Genomic DNA, 25858 nt, shown 5'->3' with positions numbered 1-25858 from the left:
ACCTCCTTAAAATTTTCTTAGATTAAGGACCTGCCCGAAACGCTGCGCGTGCTAGTGGCTTTACAAGACTGTAATTACCATAATTGTATCCTCACATTCCTTATGTACATTCTTGTATATGCATAAATAAATAAATAAATAAATTAAGCCGTTAATGCCAAACCTCTGTTGGGTTTAAAAATACAGCTAGAAAAGATCATCTGGGCAAATGGGGGGACCTTCGACAAGCTGCCAGCTTCCTGTCCTGTTCTTGTCAAAGCCATTAGTATTAGTGGCTCTTGGGTAAACACGGGTAAACTTAGATAATTATGTTCAAAAATTATTCCTAAAGGGCTGTAACAGAATCCATGGATAACATAGAAGAAACATTCCTATTTGATATTACTAGTGTAAGACTCAACCAAAGTAGAAATGTCATGCAAATTAAGAGTTATAAATATTGTAGATTGACTTTTAATATGCATTAAAATGCTGAATATCTCTTAAAGAATTTAAATGAGAAACAAAGAAATACCAAATTAACAACATATGTAACAAAATTATCACATGTCTTCATTCTAAAAACAATTTGAGTTTGCTGTTACTTTCAGTAATAAAAAAAAATATTTACCTGAATTTACCTGAGGGACACTAACACTCTAGTGGCCTCAATGGGAATAGGAAACTGGCAGCTTGTCAAAGGCTCTCCCATTTGTCCAGATGAATTTTTCAAGTTGGATTTTAAAAATTAAAAGCATTTTGGCATTTATGACTTCAGCGGGTAGGCAGTTCTATGGGTTCATAACCTAATGGATGTAAAAGCATCTGTTTTCAGTCCTACGTTGTGGTTTATAGAACTTGAAATCGTTGCTTCTTGTTTTTATTACATTTTGTTTATGTTACATCTTCAAAAGGTCAAATGTAACACAAACAAGGAGTAACAGGGTCATACTCGACAAGCCACAATGCAGTACTGAAAATAGTAGATGCTTTTACACTCATAGGGTTATAAACTTTATTAAAACGTTTTAACCCTAGACTCATAGGGTTATAAACTTTGTTAAACTTCTTAATCCTAGACTCATAGGGTTATAAATGTTGTTAAACTTTTTTAACCCTAGACTTATAGGGTTATAAATGTTGTTAAACTTCCTAACCCTAGACTCATAGGGGTATAAACTTAGTTAAATTTTAAAGTCAAACTGGAAAAGATCATCAAGGAAATGTGGGAGGGCAGAACCTTCAACAAGCCACCGGCTTCCTGTCCTCGTCGAGTCCACTTGTGTTGGTGGCTCTCAGGTAATCAGGTAAAAAAACCCATGGAACTGCCTACCTACCGTAACCATAAATGCCAAGACAATACACCATTTCAAAATTAAATTGGAAAAATCATCAGGAACAATAATGGGGGCTTTTAAGAAGCTACTAGTTTTTTGTCCTTGTTGAGGCCACTAAAGAGAGACCCTTGGGTAAATTCAGGAAAATAAGTATTTTACTACGTTTACTTTAGTAGGCCATGCTACATACTTTAATATGATCAGAGAAAACGTACTATAATTGTGAGGGCTAACATTAATAATAAGGAGTTCTGACAATGTTATTATACAGTACACGTCCTGAGATAGAATTAGATCCTAAAACCCTATATAAAGGCTCTGGATGATGAATATGACGATTAATTTTGACGAGACTATTATGCCATAAGAGAGGAATTGCCTCATGGAGGGAATTAATAGATCAAGGCAGGATACATCATGGGATAACATCACAAAAGTTATTATAGAACTTGCATAAAAATACATGTCAAGAAGAAGAAGGAACTAAAATGGCCAGATGGATGATATCTTCAATAAAAAAATCTATAGGTGAAAATTAGTTCAATTTTTGGAAGAATAAATCCCCCAAGTTTTTAAAAGTACAGCTGGAAAAGATCATCAAGGCAAATGGGTGGACCTTCAACAAGCCGCCGGCTTTCTGTCCTTGTCGAGGCCACTAGTGACAGTGGCCCTCAGGTAAATTCAGGTAAGTTTTGCAAATAATTCTAAACAGTGTTGAATGCAAGTCAGTGTGGTTAAAAGAAACCCGAAACGCTAATGCGTATTAGTGGCTTTAGGTATTGTATGTACTAGCTCTATCTATAAATCCAACAGTATGTAACTCTGCATCTATGTATGTACTTTTCCCTAAATAAAATACTATTATTATTATTTTTATTATTATTATTATTATAAACCACTGATGAAAATGTGTGCAAAACATCAAGAAATATATCATGTTCTTTTATTCATACACAAGGAATAAACGCCAAGACAAATGACACACTAGGTCACATGATTGACCTAGTGTGTTAAGGTCAAAAACATTATTTTAGTTTAAAATCCAGATTTTTGCTCGAAATGCTGTGCGTATTAGTGGCTTCGGGCATTGTGTGTAAAAGCTCTATCTATAAATCCAACATTATGTTTGTAACTCATTTTCAATGTATGTACCTTTACCTGAATAAACATCTTATAGAAAAATCATCAGGGAACAATGTGGGGGAACTTTGACAAACCGTAAGCTTCCTGTCACAGTCAAAGGCATTAGTAAGATAGTGGCCCTCGGGTATATTCAGTTAGACAAATCCTCAGCTTTGTTCCTTACTTGTGGTTGGAGCGGGTTTGAGAGTAGGGGCCCAGTGAGAGGCAGTAGGATGGGCAGTGGGCCACCCGGAGTGGTGGGATGACCAACTGTGTTGCAGGTGCTAGTGCTGCAATTGCTGCTGGTGCTGCAAGGGATGGATAGTCTTGGCGGGGAGGAATCGCGGCCCAAGTTGGCTAGATGGCCTAGGGGTGTCATCGGATGGGGCCCCATGGGCATCCCCAGGGGCCCATGTGGTGGTGGCGAACTCTTGGGCAACTTGAAGCTGGCGAAGATTGCCTGTGGGGAGTCGTGGGCGCTCGACACAGGATGCTGCAAGGAAGGAAGGCGGTTTTGACGGGACAGAAACACTTGGTTGTGTGTCACGCTCTGTAATATCAATTAAGAATGAGTTATACACTTGGAGGGTGACTCATTCTATCATATATGAGACAATACAAATTTAAATACTAAAAATGCACAGGTACTTAATGAAGAACAAGCTGGCAAGACACTAAATCAACAGCGTACAACGCAGAGGTCGTCAACAAAAGTTTATTTTTTATGGTTTTCACCAGGTCCGGTGCTTTTACGGCTGTTTGCACTTGCTATTTTTTGTATTTGATATACTTGAGGTGTGGCGGTGCAGTAAAACAGAACCAATACATCAGACCCGACTATTTACTCAGTTTAGCTGGAACAACAAGGAAGAGACTTCGGTGTCCTTTGAAAAAAGATCTATTAACTTAAGAGGGCAACACACTCTCGTACCCCTGAACAAAGTTTACACTTATCTTCTCTTTGTGTTAAGAAACTTACAACAACAGCGTTAAATGTGTAATATAACAAGCACACCTTCCCTTACAAGGCAATGCATCTTCAGGCAAGCATGCACTTTATAAAAAAAACTGTCATAGTAACAAGAGGTTATTACTGTAGCAGACGCAGAGTGGGAGACACTGTCTGCTGGTAGTTATTGCTGGACGGTAGGAAACTGTACTCACCTAGTTGTGCTTGCGGGGGTTGAGCTTCAGCTCTTTGGTCTAGCCGCTCAACCGCCAATCAACTGGTGTACAGGATCCTGAGTCTATTGGGCTCAATCATATCTACACTTGAAACTGTGTATGGAGTTTGCCTCCACCACTTCACTTCCTAATGCATTCCATTAATTAACTACTATGTTATTTATTAACTACTACACACTGTGGTGTGTAGCAGACACAGAGTGGGAGCCACTGTCTGCCAAGTGTTGCTCCATGTACTTATTTTGTTCAGGTCTTCTTCAAGGACCTGACAATTGTCAAAGTTTCTTATCTTCCTCAGTATCCTAGCATCATCAGCAAACATGTTCATATAGTTCTGTATTCCTTCTGGTAGATCGTATATGTAGACCATGAACATCACTGGTGCAAGAACTGAATCCTGTAGTACTCCACTCGTGACATTCTCCACACAGATACATTGCCTCTAAATACTGCTCGCATTTTTTATGCTAGGAAATGTTTGATCCATGTTAGAAGCCTTCCTGTCACTCTTCCAGTATGTTTCCGTTTCCAGAACAACCTCGTATGTGGGACTCTGTGGAATATGTATACTCGCCTATTACGGTGCGTACACACACTCACACACGTGTGTGTGTGTGGTAAGGAGACGTGAAAAGGAAATAAGGAAAGAAGAAAAGAGAGAGAGAGAGAGAGTGAGTTTAATGTAGGGTGAGGAGTCAGTTTTAGTTATGTATAAATTCCTTACTTATAACTTTTGATACTTGCAATAATTTGAGCATAATTTACACTGAAAATAAGCACTAACAAAGAACAAAAATGACATAACTTTTTGAAAAGATAATTATCATCTGGTTGCTCATCTGCAGGGGATGAGCTTTGGCTCTTTGGCTTGCGAGTGTGTGTGTGTGTGTGTGTGTGTACTCACCTAGTTGTACTCACCTAGTTGTGTCTGCAGGATCGAGCATTGACTCTTGGATCCCGCCTTTCGAGCATCGGTTGTTTACAGCAATGACTCCTGTCCTATTTCCCTATCATACCTGGTTTTAAAATTATGAATAGTATTTGCTTCCACAACCTGTTCCTGAAGTGCATTCCATTTCCCCACTACTCTCACGCTAAAAGAAAACTTCCTAACATCTCTGTGACTCATCTGAGTTTCAAGCTTCCATCCATGTCCTCTCGTTCTGTTACTATTCCGTGTGAACATTTCGTCTATGTCCACTCTGTCAATTCCTCTGAGTATCTTATACGTTCCTATCATGTCCCCCCTCTCCCTTCTTCTTTCTAGTGTCGTAAGGCACAATTCCCTCAGGCGCTCTTCATACCCCATCCCTCGTAGCTCTGGGACGAGTCTCGTTGCAAACCTCTGAACCTTTTCCAGTTTCATTATATGTTTCTTCAGATGGGGACTCCATGATGAGGCGGCATACTCTAAGACTGGCCTTACGTAGGCAGTGTAAAGCGCCCTAAATGCCTCCTTACTTAGGTTTCTGAATGATGTTCTAACTTTTGCCAGTGTAGAGTACGCTGCTGTCGTTATCCTATTAATATGTGCCTCAGGAGATAGATTAGGTGTTACGTCCACCCCCAGGTCTCTTTCACGCGTCGTTACAGGTAGGCTGTTCCCCTTCATTGTGTACTGTCCCTTTGGTCTCCTATCTCCTAGTCCCATTTCCATAACTTTACATTTGCTCGTGTTGAATTCTAGTAGCCATTTCTCTGACCATCTCTGCAATCTGTTCAGGTCCTCTTGGAGGATCCTGCAATCCTCATCTGTCACAACTCTTCTCATCAACTTTGCATCATCCGCAAACATCGACATGTAGGACTCTACGCCTGTAAACATGTCGTTAACATATACAAGAAATAGAATTGGTCCCAGCACCGATCCTTGTGGTACTCCACAAGGAGTGTGCTGTGTGTGTGTGTGTGTGTGTGTGTGTGTGTGTGTGTGTGTGTGTGTGTGTGTGTGTGTGTGTGTGTGTGTGTGTGTGTGTGTGTGTGTGTGTGTACTCACCTAGTTGTACTCACCTACTTGTGCTTGCGGGGGTTGAGCTCTGGCTCTTTGGTCCCACCTCTCAACTGTCAATCAACTGGTGTATAGATTCCTGAGCCTACTGGGCTCTATCATATCTACATTTGAAACACTGTGTATCGAGTCAGCCTCCACCACATCACTGCCTAATGCATTCCACCTGTTAACTACTCCGACACTGAAAAAGTTCTTTCTAACGTCCCTGTGGCTCATTTGGGTACTCAGTCTCCACCTGTGTCCCCCTTCTTCTCATACCCCTCGATAAACTGTATTAAACAGTTTGTCTTTATCCTCCCTGTCAATTCCTCTGAAAATTTTGTAGGTAGTGATCATGTCTCCCCTTACTTTTGTCTTCCAGTGTCGTGAGGTGCATTTCATGCAGCCTTTCCTCGTAACTCATGCCCCTTAGTTTTGGGACTAGCCTAGTGGCATACCTCTGAACTTTTTCTAGCTTAGCCCTGTGCTTGACAAGGTATGGGCTCCATGCTGGGACTGCATACTCCAGGATTGGTCTTACATATGTGGTATACAAGGTTCTGAATGATTCCTTACACAGGTTCTGAAGGCAGTTCTGATGTTATCCAGCCTTGCATATGCCACAGATGTTATTCTTTTTATGTGGGCGTCAGGAGACAAGTTTGGTGTGATATCAACTCCTAGATAACTCTCTGTCCATTTCGTGAAGGATTGTATCTCCCATTCGGTATCGTGTGTCTAGCCTCCTGTTTCTACTGCCTAGTTTCATTACTCTACATTTACTCGGGTTGAACTTTAGTAGCCATTTGTTGGAACATTCATTCAGTCTAGGTCATCTTATAGCCTCATACTGACTTCCTCCTTCTTAATCCTCCTCATAATTTTTGCATCATCAGCAAACAATGAGGAATGACTCTATACCTTCTGGTAGATCATTTACATATATCAGAAACAGTATAGGTCCAAGGACTGACCCATGCGGGACTCCACTTGTAACGTCTCGCCAAATCTGAGACCTCACCCCTCACAGTGACTCATTGTCTTCTGTTGCTTAGGTACTCTTTTATCCAATGGAATACCTTCCCTTTCACTCCAGCCTGCATGTCCAGCTTTTTTACTAACCTCTTGTGTGGTACTGTATCAAAGGCTTTCTGGCAATCCCAAAATATGCAGTCTGCCCACCCCTCTCTTGCCTGATTTTTGTTGCCTGGTCATAGAATTCAAGTAACCCTGTGAGGCAAGACTTGCCATCCCTGAACCCATGTTGATGCTGTGATTCAAAGTTCTTTTGCTCCAGATGTTTCACTAGCTTTATTTGCACAATCTTCTCCATCAGCTTGCATGGTATGCAGGTTAGGGACACTGGCCTGTAGTTCAGTGCCTCCTGTCTATCCCCTTGTATATCGGGACTACATTAGCTGCTTTCCAAATTTCTGGCAGTTCCCGTGTTGCCAGTGATTTGTTATACACTATGGAGAATGGCAGGCACAGTTCTTCTGTTCCTTCCTTTAGTATCCAAAGGGAGATTCTATCTGGGCCTATAGCCTTTGTCACATCCAACTTTAGTAAACACTTCCTTACTTCCCCTCTGGTAATCTCAAACTCTTTTAGTGGTTCCTGGTTAACTATTCCCTCTCTTATCTTAGGAATTTCTCCTTGCTCTAAGGTGAAGACCTCCTGAAATTTCTTATTCCGTTCCTCACACACTTCCTTGTCATTTGTAGTGAATTCTTCTGCCCCTATCCTTGTGTGTGTGTGTGTGTGTGTGTGTGTGTGTGTGTGTGTGTGTGTGTGTGTGTGTGTGTGTGTGTGTGTGTGTGTGTGTGTGTACTCACCTAGTTGTACTCACCTAGTTGTGTTTGCGGGGGTTGAGCTCTGGCTCTTTGGTCCCGTCAATCAACAGGTGTACAGATTCCTGAGCCTATCGGGCTCTATCATATCTACACTTGAAACTGTGTATGGAGTCAGCCTCCACCACATCTCTTCCTAATGCATTCCATTTGTCCACCACTCTGACACTAAAAAAGTTCTTTCTAATATCTCTGTGGCTCATTCGGGCACTCAGTTTCCACCTGTGTCCCCTTGTACGTGTTCCCCTTGTGTTAAATAGACTGTCTTTATCTACCCTATCAAACAATGAGGAATGACTCTATACCTTCTGGTAGATCATTTACATATATCAGAAACAGTATAGGTCCAAAGACTGACCCATGCGGGACTCCACTTGTAACGTCTCGCCAAATCTGAGACCTCACCCCTCACAGTGACTCATTGTCTTCTGTTGCTTAGGTACTCTTTTATCCAATGGAGTACCTTCCCTTTCACTCCCAGCCTTTCACTGTGTGTGTGTGTGTGTGTGTGTGTGTGTGTGTGTGTGTGTGTGTGTGTGTGTGTGTGTGTGTGTGTGTGTGTGTGTGTGTGTGTGTGTGTGTGTGTGTGTATTCACCTAGTTGTGTTTGCGGGGGTTGAGCTTTGCTCTTTCGGCCCGCCTCTCAACTGTCAATCAACTGTTTACTAACTACTCTTTTTTTTTTCCACACCACCACACACACACTCCAGGAAGCAGCCCGTGACAGCTGACTAACTCCAAGGTACCTATTTACTGCTAGGTAACAGGGGCATTCAGGGCGAAAGAAACTTTGCCCATTTGTTTCTGCCTCGTGCGGGAATCGAACCTGCGCCACAGAATTACGAGTCCTGCGCGCTATCCACCAGGTGTGTGTGTGTGTGTGTGTGTGTGTGTGTGTGTGTGTGTGTGTGTGTGTGTGTGTGTGTGTGTGTGTGTGTGTGTGTGTGTGTACTCACCTAATTGTGCTTGCGGGGGTTGAGCTCTGGCTCTTTGGTCCAATATGTGTGTGTGTGTGTGTGCGTGTGCGTGTGTGTGTACTCACCTAATTGTACTCACCTAATTGTGCTTGCGGGGGTTGAGCTCTGGCTCTTTGGTCCCGCCTCTCAACCGTCAATCAACTGGTGTACAGATTCCTGAGCCTATTGGGCTCTATCATATCTACATTTGATAGAGATTTATCTACATTTGATAGTGTGTGTGTGTGTGTTATCTACATTTGATAGTGCGCGTGTGTGTGTGTTTGCGTGTGTGCGCATTTATGTGCTTATTGCACTCACCTAGTTGTGCTTGCGGGCGGTTAAACTTTGGCTCTTCGGTCTCACCTCTCAACTGTTAATCAACTGGTACTGTGTGTGTGCACAAGCGTGAGTATACACCAATGCATTTAGAACACCGTGCAATCAATCTATTTGTATTACATGTACTTTTTAATTGTAGTAATTATTGCAAACAAATAGAGCAATAAAAAAAGATACAAAAAAAAGGATGGAGTGGTGTGTGATCTACAGGATTACAATTAGATAAGGCAAGCGTTGAATATAATAAATCACATCTGATTATCGTGTAAAATAAAGCACTTGCATGTTGTATTTTTTGTTTTAATTAACAGGGCCTACAGGATGCTAATAGAGCCTCTGGGAATTAAACTTTCGTTTTTGACTTGCTGTGAACGATGCTTAAGCTGGCGGAGATTTATTTGCAGAGTGGAGACATGACCGTTTAACAGTCAACAGGCAACAAACGGTAAAGCATTAACAGGCAACAAACGGTAAAGCATTAACAGGCAACAAATAAGTTGAAGGGGGGATGAGTAAGGCATTAGTGAGCTGTGTGTGTGTGTGTGTGTGTGTGTGTGTGTGTGTGTGTGTGTGTGTGTGTGTGTGTGTGTGTGTGTGTGTGTGTGTGTGTCAGTCAGTTAGCAAAACAAATTCTGATCTAACTTACGTAATCATTCCACACCTGAAAGTAACGGAAGAAAAAATCAAATACTGTATATATATTTTTTGACAATATTTGAGTATACAGTAAATAAATAAATATAAGTGTTTTGGATTTATGTAATATAACTTCGTAAGATAATGTGCTTTTTTTTAATCCTTCAAATATACTTTGAAATAGAATGCAATGCACTTGTTTTGTTTGTTTTAGCACCAATTGGCGAATCATGTATTATACAGCCACACTGAGGTAACTGTACAGAGAACTATCACTGTTTAAAGACCTGGGGGCCAGATTAACGAAGCTGTTACGCAAGCACTTACGAACGTGTACATCTTTCCTCAATCTTTGACGGCTTTGGTTACATTTATTAAACAGTTTACAAGCATGAAAAATTGCCAATCAACTGTTGTTATTGTTATAAACAGCCTCCTGGTAATTCGGAGCTCGTTAGCTGTTTAATAATTGTAAACAAAGCCGCCAAAGATTGAGAAAAGATGTACAGGTTCGTGAGTGCTTGCGTAACTACTTCGTGAATCTGGCCCCAGCAGAATTAAAGCAATTAACTTTAGGATAAGAACAATGTTTAAAAGGGTAGTGATTGAAGAACAATCTTTAAATGGATAACATTAATACTGTTAAAATTGAACTTCTGGTGGTGATTCTGAGAAAATAGAATAGTTGAAAGGAGAACTTTTCACAGAACAGTAAAGTTTTTTTTTTTTTAAGTTGACAAATATAACAAAATAGCAGAGTTTACGAGGTAAGTTTGAAAGTACGACAAGTTCAAGGAAAACAAACTTAACAGGACAGCGGAGTTTAAGGGATAACTTCAAGATAAATATTATCATTTAAATATGATATTAAAGAAAATAGCTGAATTGAAGTAGGGGGTAACTTTGATAAAAGAGAAGAGCTGAGTTCGAAGTAAACTGTAAAGAGGGCCGCAAGACGCACCTCGATAACTCTGTTCTTCGGGGGCCGTCCGCGCTTACGCTTAAACATGGCATCGACGGAGGTGACCGCAGCGACGCCTACTGGCCCTCCGGCACCTGGGGAGGTCGCTAGTGCCAGGCGGCGGGCGTAGTCGTGCATCTGGAAGTGCTCCAGGCGACGGAAGGGCTTGTCCCCCGACACCAGGACGGCCTCGCCACACGCCTCCTGTGCGTACATGCGTCACCACGCACAGTTAGTACACACGCACACACACACACACACACACACCACACAGCATTTACAAAACACTAAATTGGTTAACTTCATGAGTTATGACACAAATACCATAGAAATTAATTCACTAGTAAAACCATCAACACGCTAACAACATAGCAAGCGAATAAATATAAGCATGGGATTACTGTTTAGTTTCACACTAAATAATTTAAACTATAATACAAAACGCTTCTCAGCTTAAAAATGCTAACTTTACCCAAGTCGGAAAGTTTGCCTTCGTGGATCTGACTAATTAACAGTCATGCTATTCCTCTAATTTATGTAGATATCCTAATAGCTAAACAGGGAATTAGAATGTGTTCTTTGTGACTTTGAAGATGTTAGTTCCAATACTTTGTTAGGAAGATATATACAAAGGAATATAGCCGTGAGTGCTGTGTTCAAATGCCGGTCAACCACTATTCAGTACTAGCTAAAAACCTCTAGACATTTCTAGCCACTAGGCAAAAATTGATGAAAATTCTAAGCAGATCTGTTACCCGGAAACATACTCAAAGCATAACTAATTATGCCATGGTCTAGGAAGCTTGGCATTTAAAATTATATCAGAGTGTACAGAGGTTTTGCTTTTGGCATGCAGTGATGTGGCGGCACCGTGAGGCGTCAGTGCCACCTGTGACAGTCATCATAAGAGCAGAGTGGACTCACCCAGTTACAGTGGAAGTGGTCAGCATGGTCTTGGATGGGACAGTCTGGGGGGCAGGGACGAGGCTCCTCCGTGGTTGTCACCTTGGTGTAGTGGTCCTCCGTAATCACTGTTTGTTGTTCATGGACACGGCCATGGTCACGGGCGCTCTCCCGTCCACGGAACACTGCCTCACACTCGTCACAGTGCCAGTGGTCCATACCCGCCAAGTCACAGCCATTGTGACACGGCTCATCCCGCCCGTGGCACCGCACCCAACGCTCCCAGTCACGGTCTTCACTCCCGCCCATACTGACGCTCAGGTCCACCGGGGAAGCCGGTCCTGACGAAGACGACGCTGGGGTGGAGGCTGAACTGGTGGCCGACCCACCGGGGAAAAGACCGTGAGCTGCTGGGGGCGCCACACCCAGGAGGCGGGCTAATGGGTGCTGAGACTCGCCCAGTCCAGGAGGCGGGAACCCACCCATTAGTAACCCAGGGGGTCTTTGAAGTCCCGGGGGTAAGGAACCTGGGGTGACGGAAGTGGCAGCAGGCCCTAGAGGAGAACAGGAGTCCTCACTTCTTTGGTCACCTGGACACATAGGACCTCCCAAGGGCCCACCAAGAGGACCCATCAGCGGGTTCATCATGTGTCCTCCTAGAGTCCCAAGGGGGCGCAGCGCCTCGTGCAGGAGGGGGGTGAGGGCAGGGTGGCCCTCTGGCACACCCAGCATGGTTTGTGCCAGTTTGTACTTGCGGTAGGCTCGTTCGTGGTCCTGGCGCTCGTGCTTCCTCTGTACAAAATAAACAAACTTGTCACGTGCACAATTTAATACGAGCACGATAGTATGTGAAGATATAGCAAGGATAAGCGCAGTAAGTAAACCGCAAGAAAGCACAGAGAGCTCTTTGGTAAAGCAAACAGTTAACTATCGGCATTGTTACCAGGTGTAAGAGCAGAGTGTTGAAGTGCACCTTGTGAGCGAATATCTGGCCGGATGAATGAAGGACGTAGTTGCACTCAGGCCGGATGCAATGGATGTGGTTGACAACGCGAGAGAATTTGCACCCCTCGTACGGACACTCCTCCTGCTTCATGAACTTCTTGAAGCCATCCTTGGTCAGCTGCTCATCTTTGATATGGTATGTCTTGTGCTTCTCTGTAAGGCAAGGAAATGTCTCTCATCTTGTGCTGCTTTACCACACAGCAAATGTATATTCCGGTAAATTTGGTACGCAAAGGGAGAGATACAAAGAGACGAAAAGTGAAAGAGGAATAGGAAAATTAATTATAAACCTAGTTTTTTGGTGACTTCATTATGCACCGAAGCAAGTGAAAAATACACTGAAGTTTGTATTGTTATTCAAATGTTAGAAAAGTACTGTAGAATAGAAATGGTTGTCTGAAATGGGTGTTATGGGTGGTTATAAATAGGAGTTGCCTCGTATGGGCCAATAGGCCTTCTACAGACGAGGAGTCACAATAATGTAGCAGAAATATGTTGACCAAACCACACACTAGAAAGTGAAGGGACGACGACGTTTCGGTCCGTCCTGGACCATTCTTAAGTCGATCATTGTCACCAGGTCTTCTGCAGTTACCTTTATTCTTATGTACTATGTTAAGAGAAAGACAGAGGCCTGCATCTTACCCATGTCAGCCTTGTTCTTGAAGGTGTAGTTGCAGGCGCTCCTCATACAGTGGAAGTGAGTGGTGCGCTGACCGTTGAACGAACAAGCTGGCTGGCCACAGTCCTCCGAGGCGCGGAACCTCTGGAACCCTTCCTGCATGATGGCCGAGTCCTTGCGGTGGTAGTTAGCATGCATCTGGACGTCCGACGTGCTGATGTACACCTTGTCGCAGCCCTCCTGCAGAAGGCATACCACAGTAACACCACTTACAGTTTCAGAGAGTACAGGATTAACACAGGTCAGGTTAGGGTCGTTTTGAATGTTAGCGATGACGTAGGTGGGTGCATACTTTTTATCAGGTGATAGAGGCTATTCCTCCCGGGGGGATGCAAGACTGCGTAAGGACCTACCTTGAGACAGTGGTAATGCGTCTGCTTCCGGTTGTGGGAGCAGTTGTTGAAGCGGTCGGAGCAGTCGTCGGAGGGGGAGTAGCGCATGAAGCCATGCTGGAGGCTCTCGTCCCTCTTCTTGTGCCACTTGAAGTGTCGGATCATCTCCTCCTTCTTGCTGAACACCTTCGAGTTGCACTCGAGGCAGTGGAAGTGTTCTCTGTCGTGTCAAAGAGACGCAAAGTGGTTATAAATTACTACTGCTGTGTTTCTATTTGGCATTTTTGCAACCATATTTAAAAGACAATGGCACTTAGAATGCTCCTCAGTGATAAGATTGATAATTGAAACCGTTTTCTGTATTTTATCAGGGAATAAATATCATATCTTTTGGGATAAATGTTAAATACTAGACCGTAATACTAGACCTAAATATGAGACCTAAATACTAGACCTAAATACTAGACCTAGTTTTCCATCCTAAATACTAAGATTGAAGACTCTGAGGATAAGGTGCTAAGTCGGTACGACTATATTGCACTTGGGAGAGATATGATGGTAAGGATAGGGGATAGAACAGGGGGAAGGAATGGTGCCCATCTACTTGGCCCATCGGGGATCGAACGCCGACCTGCACGAAGTGAGACCGTCGCTGCACCGACCACTCCAAGTGGGAATCACATAAAATTAACATAATCCCCCATTAACTGGCCTCAGGTCGAGTTCGGGACAGGTAAGTCTACTACGGGCTCACCATAGCCCGTGCTACTTGGAACTTGTTCTGAGTAGCTGAATCTATAACAACAACTCTCCAGGTATGTTCCAAGTAACTAACTTCTCTATTCGTCTTACAGCTAATCTCACAGTAGAGCTTCCACCTCACGCCTATGGGGGACGGCGGTTCGAGTCTACTGGTGACCAAGCGAATAAAATATTTATTCCCACAATAGTGTACTTGACAATATATACTAATTTCTTTCCTGCTAAGACCTGGGGGCCAGATTCACGAAGCAGTTACGCAAGCACAGTTCGTAAGTGCTTGCGTAACTGCTTCGTGAATCTTGGCCCAAGTCCATAGCTTCTGGAGGCTCACCTGAGATTGTGTTCCCTGCAGGGGAGGTGTCCGCACTCCAGGGCCGAGCTGTAGGGCTTGACATAGCGGGAATAGTCCAGCTGGGGCTTGTTGAGGGTGTCCCTGGCCCCCATCCCCCCGGGCAGCAGGGAAGACGGGGTGCTGGACCCCAGGGAGAGACCTGCAAGCCCCGGGGTCACTGTTGAGAAAAATAAAGGTATCGTTAAATGACATTAGAACACACAGCCCCGCTCCTGTGCCAGGTAAGTCCACTACGGGCTCACCATAGCCCGTACTACTTGCCCCGCTCCTGTGCCAGGTAAGTCCACTACGGGCTCACCATAGCCCGTACTACTTGCCCCGCTCCTGTGCCAGGTAAGTCCACTACGGGCTCACCATAGCCCGTGCTACTTGCCCCGCTCCTGTGCCAGGTAAGTCCACTACGGGCTCACCATAGCCCGTGCTACTTGCCCCGCTCCTGTGCCAGATATGTCCACTACGGGCTCACCATAGCCCGTGCTACTTGCCCCGCTCCTGTGCCAGGTAAGTCCACTACGGGCTCACCATAGCCCGTGCTACTTGCCCCGCTCCTGTGCCAGGTAAGTCCACTACGGGCTCACCATAGCCCGTACTACTTGCCCCGCTCCTGTGCCAGGTAAGTCCACTACGGGCTCACCATAGCCCGTACTACTTGCCCCGCTCCTGTGCCAGGTAAGTCCACTACGGGCTCACCATAGCCCGTGCTACTTGCCCCGCTCCTGTGCCTGGTAAGTCCACTACGGGCTCACCATAGCCCGTGCTACTTGCCCCGCTCCTGTGCCAGATATGTCCACTACGGGCTCACCATAGCCCGTGCTACTTGCCCCGCTCCTGTGCCAGGTAAGTCCACTACGGGCTCACCATAGCCCGTGCTACTTGCCCCGCTCCTGTGCCAGGTAAGTCCACTACGGGCTCACCATAGCCCGTGCTACTTGCCCCGCTCTTGTGCCAGATATGTCCACTACGGGCTCACCATAGCCCGTGCTACTTGCCCCGCTCCTGTGCCAGGTAAGTCCACTACGGGCTCACCATAGCCCGTGCTACTTGCCCCGCTCCTGTGCCAGGTATGTCCACTACGGGCTCACCATAGCCCGTGCTACTTGCCCCGCTCCTGTGCCAGGTAAGTCCACTACGGGCTCACCATAGCCCGTGCTACTTGCCCCGCTCCTGTGCCAGGTAAGTCCACTACGGGCTCACCATAGCCCGTGCTACTTGCCCCGCTCCTGTGCCAGGTATGTCCACTACGGGCTCACCATAGCCCGTGCTACTTGCCCCGCTCCTGTGCCAGGTAAGTCCACTACGGGCTCACCATAGCCCGTGCTACTTGCCCCGCTCCTGTGCCAGGTAAGTCTACTACGGGCTCACCATAGCCCGTGCTACTTGCCCCGCTCCTGTGCCAGGTAAGTCCACTACGGGCTCACCATAGCCCGTGCTACTTGCCCCGCTCCTGTGCCAGGTATGTCCACTACGGGCTCACCATAGCCCGTGCTACTTGCCCCGCTCCTGTGCCAGGTAAGTCCACTACGGGCTCACCATAGCCCGTGCTACTTGGAACTTTTGTTCTGAGTAGCTGAATCTAAACATTAGACACAAGTAACTAGAGGGAGGCCATCTTAGGTGTAGACAACTGTCTATAATGTCACAGATTTTACACCTTATATGAAACACAAAAATAAGTTCAAGATTAAGTAAGTTGTGGCATAACTTGGTAGGCCAAGGAGCCATTCATACTAGAATAAGTTTACCCCATGGGCACGCCCACCCATAGGCACGCCCACCTTTGGGCACGCCCACCCAAGTACATCTCCCACCTGAGGACACGCCCACTCAAGGACACGCCCACCCGAGGCTACGCCCACACTAGAACACAGCCCCTCAAGCAGGCGATGAGTCACAATAACCTGGCTAAAGTAAGTTGTTCAGGAAGTTAAAGTAAAGTGAGTTAAAGTAAGTTGACCAGGAAGTTAAAGTAAAGTGAGTTAAAGTAAGTTGTCCAGGACGGAGCGAAACGTCGTCGTCCCTTCACCTTCTAGTGTGTGGTCTGGTCAACAGCCCCTCAAGTCTTGGACTATTTAACAAACACAACAAAAGAAAAAGCAGTAACAAAAGCAGGGTGCTTTTGTTATGCATCGCTTCCAAACGGCATAAATAGTTTCCCATCATCTCAATAGTCACAAAACCATGCAAGACTTTAAACGTCGATTTCACATACTTTTGTTTACCAAATAAACAGCGTATACTCTATATACTTTACACCAACGAATAAAATCTATGCTACTTTTTTATATTATTTGTATCACTTTTCTTTTTTGTTCTGAAAATTACTTCCACAGAAAAAATCCAACGAAAAGACAGCGGAAAAACTCCTTTTGCGAAAGGAGTTTTTCCTTTCCAGGGAGCCAGGAGCAGCACCACTGCTGCTCCGTGCTGCTCCTGGCTCCCCAAGTACTAGGAACGGAGGCTGGGCGTTCCTGGTGCTGCGCTCCTTGTTCCACTCAGGAACGAGGTAGCTTGTACACAAACGTTCAAAATAAGGGAAAGGTCGAAATCAGGTCGAAATCGCCAAGACATTACAACTATATAGCACTGGGAAGGAGTCAGGATAAGGATTTGGGATGGGAACCCCCCTCCATCCCGTCCCATTCCAAATCCTTATCCTGACCCCCCCTCCCCCTTCCCAGTCAGTAAGGAATGGTGCCCAACGGTCACCAACGGAACGGTTGGACGGTCGGGGATTGAACGCCGACCTGCATGAAGCGAGACCGTCGCTCTAGGAGTGCTAAAATTGTCCATTGATGTCGCTAATGCGTGCATATTACAGTTACGGAATCGTTAACTAACGGAACGATATCACTGGATATCAAGAGGATAACATGAGGACACCAATGGAAAAAGCGATGATAACAGGACGATAACATCAAGTATTATAACAAGAGGATATCCTTGAGTATTCCAGAAAGGACAACCTCAGATAGCAAAAACTCTCGCATCAATTTCTTTACACACCTCTATGTAATAAATTGTGTTCAAAGCACAGTCATAACTGAGATTGCAGACTCTTTATCACACACACATAACATCTTGTAAGGAACAGAGTAGGCAACACTGTAGGGGGTTGAACTCCTCTCGTCACAGCTAAGCTTTACAGCCTAAGCCATATGATTTTTTTTTTTTCAAAGAAAAATACATATGTAAGTGAATTTAAATTCAGATATCCAATTACTACTGGACTTCAGTGTCAATGTCATCAAGGTATTTTGGCTCACATTATCGAGCCCTAACCTGGACTCGAACTCTCGTTTGTGCTAATATAATGTTCTCTAGCGCATTAGGCTACCGAGTATTTCAGGAATATAATGGAATATATATTTTGGCTAACACGTTTTCACAAGAAGCAAAGTACCACTCGCACTTCAGAGAATATACATAACATTCTCAAACACTATTGCAAAATTTATAATAAAGTTGCAGCTGTATGGTGCAATCAATTCTTCAAAGCGGGATAATACAACAATAAATTTGTTTGAAAATTCCTACACTTCACTAAATAACGATACATATGATCTGGAGATCGGCTGAGGGATAGCTCAATATTCCGTGCTATCTGGCCGAGGTGGAGGTCCCGCGGGCTGTGAAGCGGAAGACAAGTGGGTGTCTACCAGGAGCCCCCCGGGCCAATGTGCGTGGCACCGGCCCCTCCTGCGACAGCCTCTGTGGGTGTCTATCAGGAGCCCCCGGGCCAATGTGCGTGGCACCGGCCCCTCCTGCGACAGCCTCTGTGGGTGTCTACCAGGAGCCCCCGGGCCAATGTGCGTGGCACCGGCCCCTCCTGCGACAGCCTCTGTGGGTGTCTACCAGGAGCCCCCGGGCCAATGTGCGTGGCACCGGCCCCTCCTGCGACAGCCTCTGTGGGTGTCTATCAGGAGACACGTGTCGCTGTGCGTGTCAGCGGTGCCTCTTCGATGGGCTCTTGAGGTTGACGGCCAGGGCCGTGCCACGTGCTGCCTTGCCAGGGCCGTGCTACGAGGAAGTCGTGCCTGGCAAGGGACAAGCACCAACAGCACTCTCACTACACAGAGTCAAGAAACAGATCACAATTCCCCACAAGGCTTGCCTCCAACCACAGGTATTATCCCCGTATTAACACTGTGAAACAGCTAGGGAACGCCCGTAACTTTTGAGCACTAGCAATGAACACAACAAGCCCAGGGAGGCCGCTCCATCACACACAGGAACTGCAGGATATCCACTGGGAACCTCACTCGCGGATGTCGGAAACAGTCTAGACGAAGTGACAGATTTCTGTAGGGGGCCGTTTTCTAAAATACTGATAAGATACGTGGCGACACTTTGGTAAACTTAACCTTGCAGCCTTGTCTTGGCAAAGAACATGCCTCCCCAGACACAAGAAATATGAATGAGTGTTGTGCGTGTGCGCTCGTGGTGGAGGGGTGAGGATGGATGGGGGGAAGGGGGGTGCTTCCGTTGACCAGTGAGGAGGATGGCCACTACCTGGGGGCTCGCGCGGCGCCCTCCGCCCTCCGCCCTTGCGGCCGGTCGCACCAAGAGTGAGTCTCGCGTGGCGGCTGCAGCTCGCGATCAATTGCAGGACTAACTGAGGATGTCCTGGCAGGGAGGCCGGCCGCGCCCAACCACCTAAGTGACCGGCAAAACGGGAAGCACACTGGAAGGCGCTCCTGCTGACCTGCTGAATCAGGGGAGGGGAGAGAACCCGGCCTACTGCTTGCCTCTCCCCCACACCCCACACCCCACAAACTCCTGCAACATAGCGCTCCTTGCAACTCTCCCTAAATTCCGGTTCTCAACAGTACCACTCAACCTTCATGGTGGACTTGAAGGCTCAACGGACATGTACATTATTTCTTTATAAGTAACTTCCTTTCAACTACTTGCATTCAACAGACACTGACGTATCCTTCTGAAAGCTCCCAAGACTTTTTGTTTCATTCCTCAGCTCAGCCTTGAATGAAGAGGAGTCTTAGAGGGAGATAAGTCTTACATAACTTACACACTCGCCCTCTTCTCGAGTATTACCAGAGCTCCTGGCGTCTCTCGGAAGGTAAGCTGGTTATCGTGTACCTGGCCGGAGAACCAGGTGTCCGGGGTGGCCATCTCCCCTGGGGCCACCTTCAGATGATCCTCCCCCCTGGGGCCACCGCCAGAGACGCCTCAGGGCCACCGTCCCCCAGTGTATAATGGGGAGGTGGGTGTGGCACACTCATCCCTACCACACTTGTCATAACACTATTCCCACATAACAATCAAGTTATTCACAAGTCATAATTTATCTGAAACCTTTTCCCTGCCCCCCCCCCAACACCCAACAGTACACCCCCCCTGTGTACGGGTACGTCTGTGTACGGGCACGCCTGTGTACGGGCACGCCTGTGTACGGGCACGCCTGTGTACGGGCACGCCTGTGTACGGGCACGCCTGTGTACGGGCACGCCTGTGTACGGGCACGTCTGTGTACGGGCACGCCTGTGTACGGGCACGCCTGTGTACGCCCCCAGTTCAAACAGCAGGAGTGAGTAATATAATCTATATATTGACGGAAGAGGAGGGCGGGAGGTAGGAAAGTGGAACATCGAGGCGGCCCCAGCGTTGTGCAGAAGATAAACTTCTCTTTCTGTAGCCGCTGCCGCCAACTGTGCGCTTGGCGATTCATTTTTGTCTTTCCTCCCCCTTCGAGACGCGCGGGGCTGTTATTCATGAATCTGTACAAGAAACAAAAAATTGACCGCCCACCGGATTCTATTCTCGTGCCGGACCCCATGACATAAAATAATTGCCATAACCTGAGCATGAAGACGGGTTTATAATGATAATTGGAGCGGTCGCCTCTGGCATTCTACTGACAGCTAAATGGAAGAGAATCCATCATCCACACAGAGAATTATAACCCAAGTCTCCACAGAATTTATCCCATCAGCATTAATGTAAGAATTCAAGGCTATCGGAGAGGTCGTTCACATTAGTGTTAATGTTAATCAGGACAAATGGATTGTCTGGATATACGGGGATAAAAAAAAATGATCCCAAAACGCGGACGGAGTAACAAAAGTCTGGCCGCACGCCACCCACAGAGCAATTGATCTGTTGCCCATTTTCTGTGGTCAATAATGATGAAAATGGTTCGTTATCGCCTATAACTCCAGCACTCTACTAATGATAAATATCAAACGAATAAATATATAACATTCTAACGAAGAGAGACACTTGTCATAAATAAACTTACTATTACCATTTAAATGTCATGATACACAATCAACGGACATTAAACTGGAAATTCAAAATACCAGGAGCACTAACGTCTGTCAACGGCCATCCGCAGCCGCGGGTAAAAAATGAAACATTAGCAACAGTCGGGGCTTTCTATTGGACATTTTAATGTATGTCGACCGTGAATATTTTATGGGGCGGCATAGGACGCCGAGTCTAGCTTGGGGGGGGCGGAGGGTAAATTGACGCCCATTTTATGAATCGAACTCAATTTAAATAGTGGCCTATTTAAGGGGTGGGTAACAATAGGAGGGGACGGCGGTGCAGACTATCACACATCTCTCACTGTAGACTCGTAGAGGCTTGTTTGTTGACAAGTAGAGGCCTCTGGCGGGGGACATATTAGAGACCTCCTGGGGACACATTAGAGATCTCCTGGGTATACATTAGAGACCTCCTGGGGATACATTAGAGATACATGAGAAGCGTCATGTGGGAAACACCCGCTCGCTATCCCCACCAAAAATTACCAGCACTGCAATGTTACTATCCAGCAGAGAGAGAGACACACACACAGAACACAACATCTCCGCACAACTATGTATGCAAGGATATCCATTTTACCACCCACATGCACTCATAACTTACATTCACACAGCAAGTAACGCAAATACGACCTCGACGTCAAGACACAATGTCGACGCGACGATAAATGGACCAGAAACACGGGGACCAGCAAACAGAAGACAGTATAAAAACCTTAGCAAAACTATAAGCAAACATTAGCCAGCGACGACAGGGGCATCAAGGCCCTATGGTAACACACATGCTACGAATTAAGGAACATTGGACCTTAGAACCGTTCCGCTGAATAATATCGGTAACGAGAACGCCGTGACACGTTCACATTCATCCTCAGATTAAAACCATTAGATTTGCCTCTGAAATCGCCTGCCATTTCTTATTGCGGACTAATGTAGCTGAGTGATGACCAACTTGTCACCTAATCTGGGATAGTTATGTTGATTGGGCGTGTCTCTGCGACACACGAAGATAACTTAAAACGCTTAACATGCAATATTTAACGCCCATGAATAGTTTCCTGTGTAAATTGCTCGTAAAATCACCCCAAAACTCATCCTGGGAGAGAGAGAAAAAGTGTCCAAACGAAGCCTCATACGTAACAGTCGGTGTTAATTGAAAACCCGCTTTGCATGTAAACACTTTACAAGTTATAAAAAGATATCCAAACAGACGACCACCTCCAACGCCCCACTCAAGCGCCACGCCACAGAATATATCAAGCAAAAATCTCTCGCTTTTACCGGTTAAAATGAAGAGAAGCAGACATGAGAGTCATTTGTTATCGTAGGACCGAAATACTCAAGAGAGGGGGAGAGGGGGAAGAGAGAGGGGGAGAGAGAGAGGGGGTAGCAGGGGTGGAGGGGAGATGCCACTACCATCACTACTTTGGCACTCCGCCCCTCACCACACCATATTGACGGAACATGGTGCTCTGCCCACCACTTAATTGATACCAAGTGCACTAGAGCCCAAGATGCGTCAAGACTATTGATATGGCTCTACAGCTCTATAAGAGTTTACCACGTGCACACCAGGACTCTATTAGGTGTACTTCACATGCACCTGAATATATCACACCCCTGGGGTTATCATGCCCCTGGGGTTTTCATACCCCTGGGGTTATCATGCCCCTGGGGTTATCATGCCCCTGGGGTTATCACACCCCTGGGGTTATCATACCCCTGGGGTTATCATACCCTGGGTTATCATACCCTGGAGTTATCATACCCCTGGGGTTATCACACCCCTGGGGTTATCATACCCTGGGGTTATCACACCACTGGTATTATAATACCTCTGGGGTTATCATACCCCTGCGGTTATCATGCCCCTGGGGTTATCACACCCCTGGGGTTATCATACCCCTGGGGTTATCATACCCCTGGGGTTATCATACCCTGGGGTTATCACACCCCTGGGGTTATCACACCCCTGCGGTTATCATACCTCTGGGGTTATCAAACACCTGGGGTAATAATACCCCTGGGGTAATAATACCCCTGGGGTTATCATACCCTGGGGTTATCATACCCTGGCGTTATCATACCCCTGGGGTTATCACACCCCTGGGGTTATCATACCCTGGGGTTATCACACCACTGGTATTATAATAAATCTGGGGCTATCATACCCCTGGGGTTATCATACCCCTGGGGTTATAATACCCCTGGAGTTATCATACCCCTGGGGTTATCAAACCACTGGTATTATAATACCTCTGGGGTTATCATACCCCTGGGGTTATCATACCCTGGGGTTATCATACCCCTGGGGTTATAATACCTGGGGTTATAATACCCTAGGGTTATCATACCCTGGAGTTATCATACCCCTGGGGTTATCATACCCCTGGGGTTATAATACCCCTGGAGTTATCACACCACTGGTGTTATAATACCCTGGGGTTATCATACCCCTGGGGTTATAATACCCCTGGAGTTATCATACCACTGGTGTTATAATACCCTGGGGTTATCATACCCCTGGGGTTATAATACCCCTGGAGTTATCACACCACTGGTGTTATAATACCCTGGGGTTATCATACCCCTGGGGTTATAATACCCCTGGAGTTATCACACCACTGGTGTTATAATACCCTGGGGTTATCATACCTTGGGGTTATCACACCCCTGGGTTATCATACCCTGGGATTATCATACCCTGGGGTTATAATACCTCGGGGTTATCACACCCCTGGGTTATCACACCCCTGAGGTTATCACACCCCTGAGGTTATCACACCCCTGAGGTTATCATACCCCCTGGGGTTATCATACTCCTGGGTTTATCATACCCCTGGGGTTATTACACCCCTGGGGTTATCATACCCTGGGGTTATTACACCCCTGGGGTTATCATACCCCCTGATGATAAAGAAAATGGATTCATGGCAGACGATAAGTTTTTAAGGGGAGGCTCGTAAATCTGTTGGTGTTGTCTTCCTTGTCTCCACACATCACACAACCTGCTACGAGGTTCTCCTTCTGCTGAGTTATGGTCGCCTCCTTTATTAATTTGTATTTTATACATGGTAAAATACTTAGCTCAAGTATAAATGATACACAAGTTTATGTAATGGTTGTAGTAATATACATACACACACGCTGGCATGCACACGTATACACATACACATATACATACATACATACATACATACATACATACATACATACATACATACATACATACATACATACATATATACATACATACATACACACACACACACACATATGAATCCGAAAAGTTTCAGAAATTTGCAATGAGACTGTTCCCAGATTTGCGTAGGATGGAATATGAAGACTGCAAGAAAAAACCTGACGACACAAGAAAAGAGGAGAGAAAGAGAGTGGAAACATGATAGAGACGTATAAAATACTTGAGAGGGATTTACAGTGTAAACCGAGGAAATGATCACAATGAATACCAAACAGACCACGAAGGTATGGATGGAAGCCTGAGAGACAGATGTGTCATAGAGATGTTAGATCATTTTTATTTAGCGTGAGAGTGGTGGTAGTGTTCGATCCTGCAGGTACAAATAGGCGAGTTCAAATATGTGAGAGCACAAGTACACACCCCACACCCCCTACCCTACACCACACCCCACACACCCCCTTCCCCACACCCCACCCCACACACCCCACACCCCACACCACACACTCCCTACCCCACACCCCACCCCACACACCCCACACCACACACCACACCCCCACACCACACCCCACCCACCCCACACCACACACCACACCCCCACATCACACACCCCACACCCCACACCACACACTCCCTACCCCACACCCCACACACCCCACACCCCACACCACACACTCCCTACCCCACACCCCACCCCACACACCCCACACCACACACCACACCCCCACACCACACCCCACCCACCCCACACCACACACCACACCCCCACACCACACACCCCACACCCCACACCACACACTCCCTACCCCACACCCCACACACCCCACACCCCACACCACACACTCCCTACCCCACACCACACCCCACCCACCCCACACCACACACCACACCCCCACACCCCACCCCCACACAAAGCCAGCAACACAACACCAGCCCACCCCTGCAGGCGGGTGTAGCCAACGTGTAAACTGATCTAACAAAGTACACTCTGAAGACACCCACCACCTAAGGTGACTTTATTTACAAATTCATGCCCCGGGTTTGTCCTATTTGGGGAGGGATCAGTGTATTGGTTTGTCAACGGCGTCTGAGCCTCGGGTTACCTCGCTCTGCTGGATACATTACCTCCCTTAAGTGGACCACGGCCATTGGCGAACATACCTCAACTGTTCAACTTACACCTGACGGCTCAGTGGACAGCGCTAGGGATTCGTAGTCCTGAGGTTCCGGGTTCGATTCTCGGTGGAGTTAAGTGAACCACGGCCATTGGCGAACGTACCTCAACTATTCAACTTGAACCTGACGGCTCAGTGGACAGCGCTAGGGATTCGTAGTCCTGAGGTTCGGGGTTCGATTCTCGGTGGAGTTAAGTGGACCACGGCCATTGGAGAACGTACCTCAACTGTTCAACTTACACCTGACGGCTCAGTGGACAGCGCTAGGGATTCGTAGTCCTGAGGTTCCGGGTTCGATCCCCGGTGGAGGCGGAAACAAATGGGCAGAGTTTCTTTCATTTTGATGCACCTGTTCACCTAGCAGTAAATAGGTATCTAGGAGTTAGATAGCTGCTACGGGCTGCTTCCTGGGGGTGTGTAACAAAAAGTGAAACAAAGCGCTGTGAGGCTGACGGCGCTGTGAAGCTGACGGCGCTGTGAGGCTGACGGCACTGTGAGGCTGACGGCGCTGTGAGGCTGACAGCGCTGTGAAGCTGACGGCACTGTGAGGCTGATCGCTCTGTGAGACTGACGGCGCTGTGAGGCTGACGGCGCTGTGAGGCTGACGGCGCTGTGAGGCTGACAGCGCTGTGAAGCTGACGGCACTGTGAGGCTGATCGCTCTGTGAGACTGACGGCGCTGTGAGGCTGACGGCGCTGTGAGGCTGACAGCGCTGTGAAGCTGACGGCACTGTGAGGCTGATCGCTCTGTGAGACTGACGGCGCTGTGAGGCTGACGGCGCTGTGAGGCTGACGGCGCTGTGAGGCT

General features: G+C 46.6%; 2 protein-coding genes across 5 annotated transcripts in view; both read right to left on the bottom strand.

Annotated features, from left to right (window-relative positions):
• Positions 1-19032, bottom strand: part of LOC138372382 (zinc finger protein castor homolog 1-like) — a 33722-nt gene extending 14690 nt beyond the window's left edge. The window contains exons 1-9 of one of the 4 annotated variants that reach the window (XM_069337707.1): positions 18903-19032; positions 14373-14550; positions 13301-13499; positions 12911-13127; positions 12204-12418; positions 11282-12052; positions 10358-10561; positions 9407-9421; positions 2623-2988 (exon numbers count right to left, since the gene is read on the bottom strand). In XM_069337707.1, the coding sequence (XP_069193808.1) occupies positions 2623-2988; positions 9407-9421; positions 10358-10561; positions 11282-12052; positions 12204-12418; positions 12911-13127; positions 13301-13499; positions 14373-14485 (2100 nt within the window). In that variant the 5' untranslated portion in view covers positions 14486-14550; positions 18903-19032. The remainder of the gene's footprint in view (positions 1-2622; positions 2989-9406; positions 9422-10357; positions 10562-11281; positions 12053-12203; positions 12419-12910; positions 13128-13300; positions 13500-14372; positions 14551-18902) is intronic. The other 3 variants (XM_069337709.1, XM_069337708.1, XM_069337710.1) reach the window with 3 other exon arrangements.
• Positions 15988-25858, bottom strand: part of LOC138372179 (uncharacterized protein DKFZp434B061-like) — a 12837-nt gene continuing 2966 nt past the window's right edge. The window contains exons 2-3 of the mRNA XM_069337494.1: positions 25505-25858; positions 15988-16021 (exon numbers count right to left, since the gene is read on the bottom strand). The exon at positions 25505-25858 is cut by the window's right edge and continues 2770 nt beyond it. Coding sequence (XP_069193595.1) covers positions 15988-16021; positions 25505-25858 — 388 coding nt within the window. The remainder of the gene's footprint in view (positions 16022-25504) is intronic.

Source organism: Procambarus clarkii, chromosome 38, assembly GCF_040958095.1.
Source record: "Procambarus clarkii isolate CNS0578487 chromosome 38, FALCON_Pclarkii_2.0, whole genome shotgun sequence".
NCBI classification, from domain to species: domain Eukaryota; kingdom Metazoa; phylum Arthropoda; class Malacostraca; order Decapoda; family Cambaridae; genus Procambarus; species Procambarus clarkii.
Note: the sequence above shows the minus strand (reverse complement) of the source record. Positions and strands in the feature narration are given on the sequence as shown.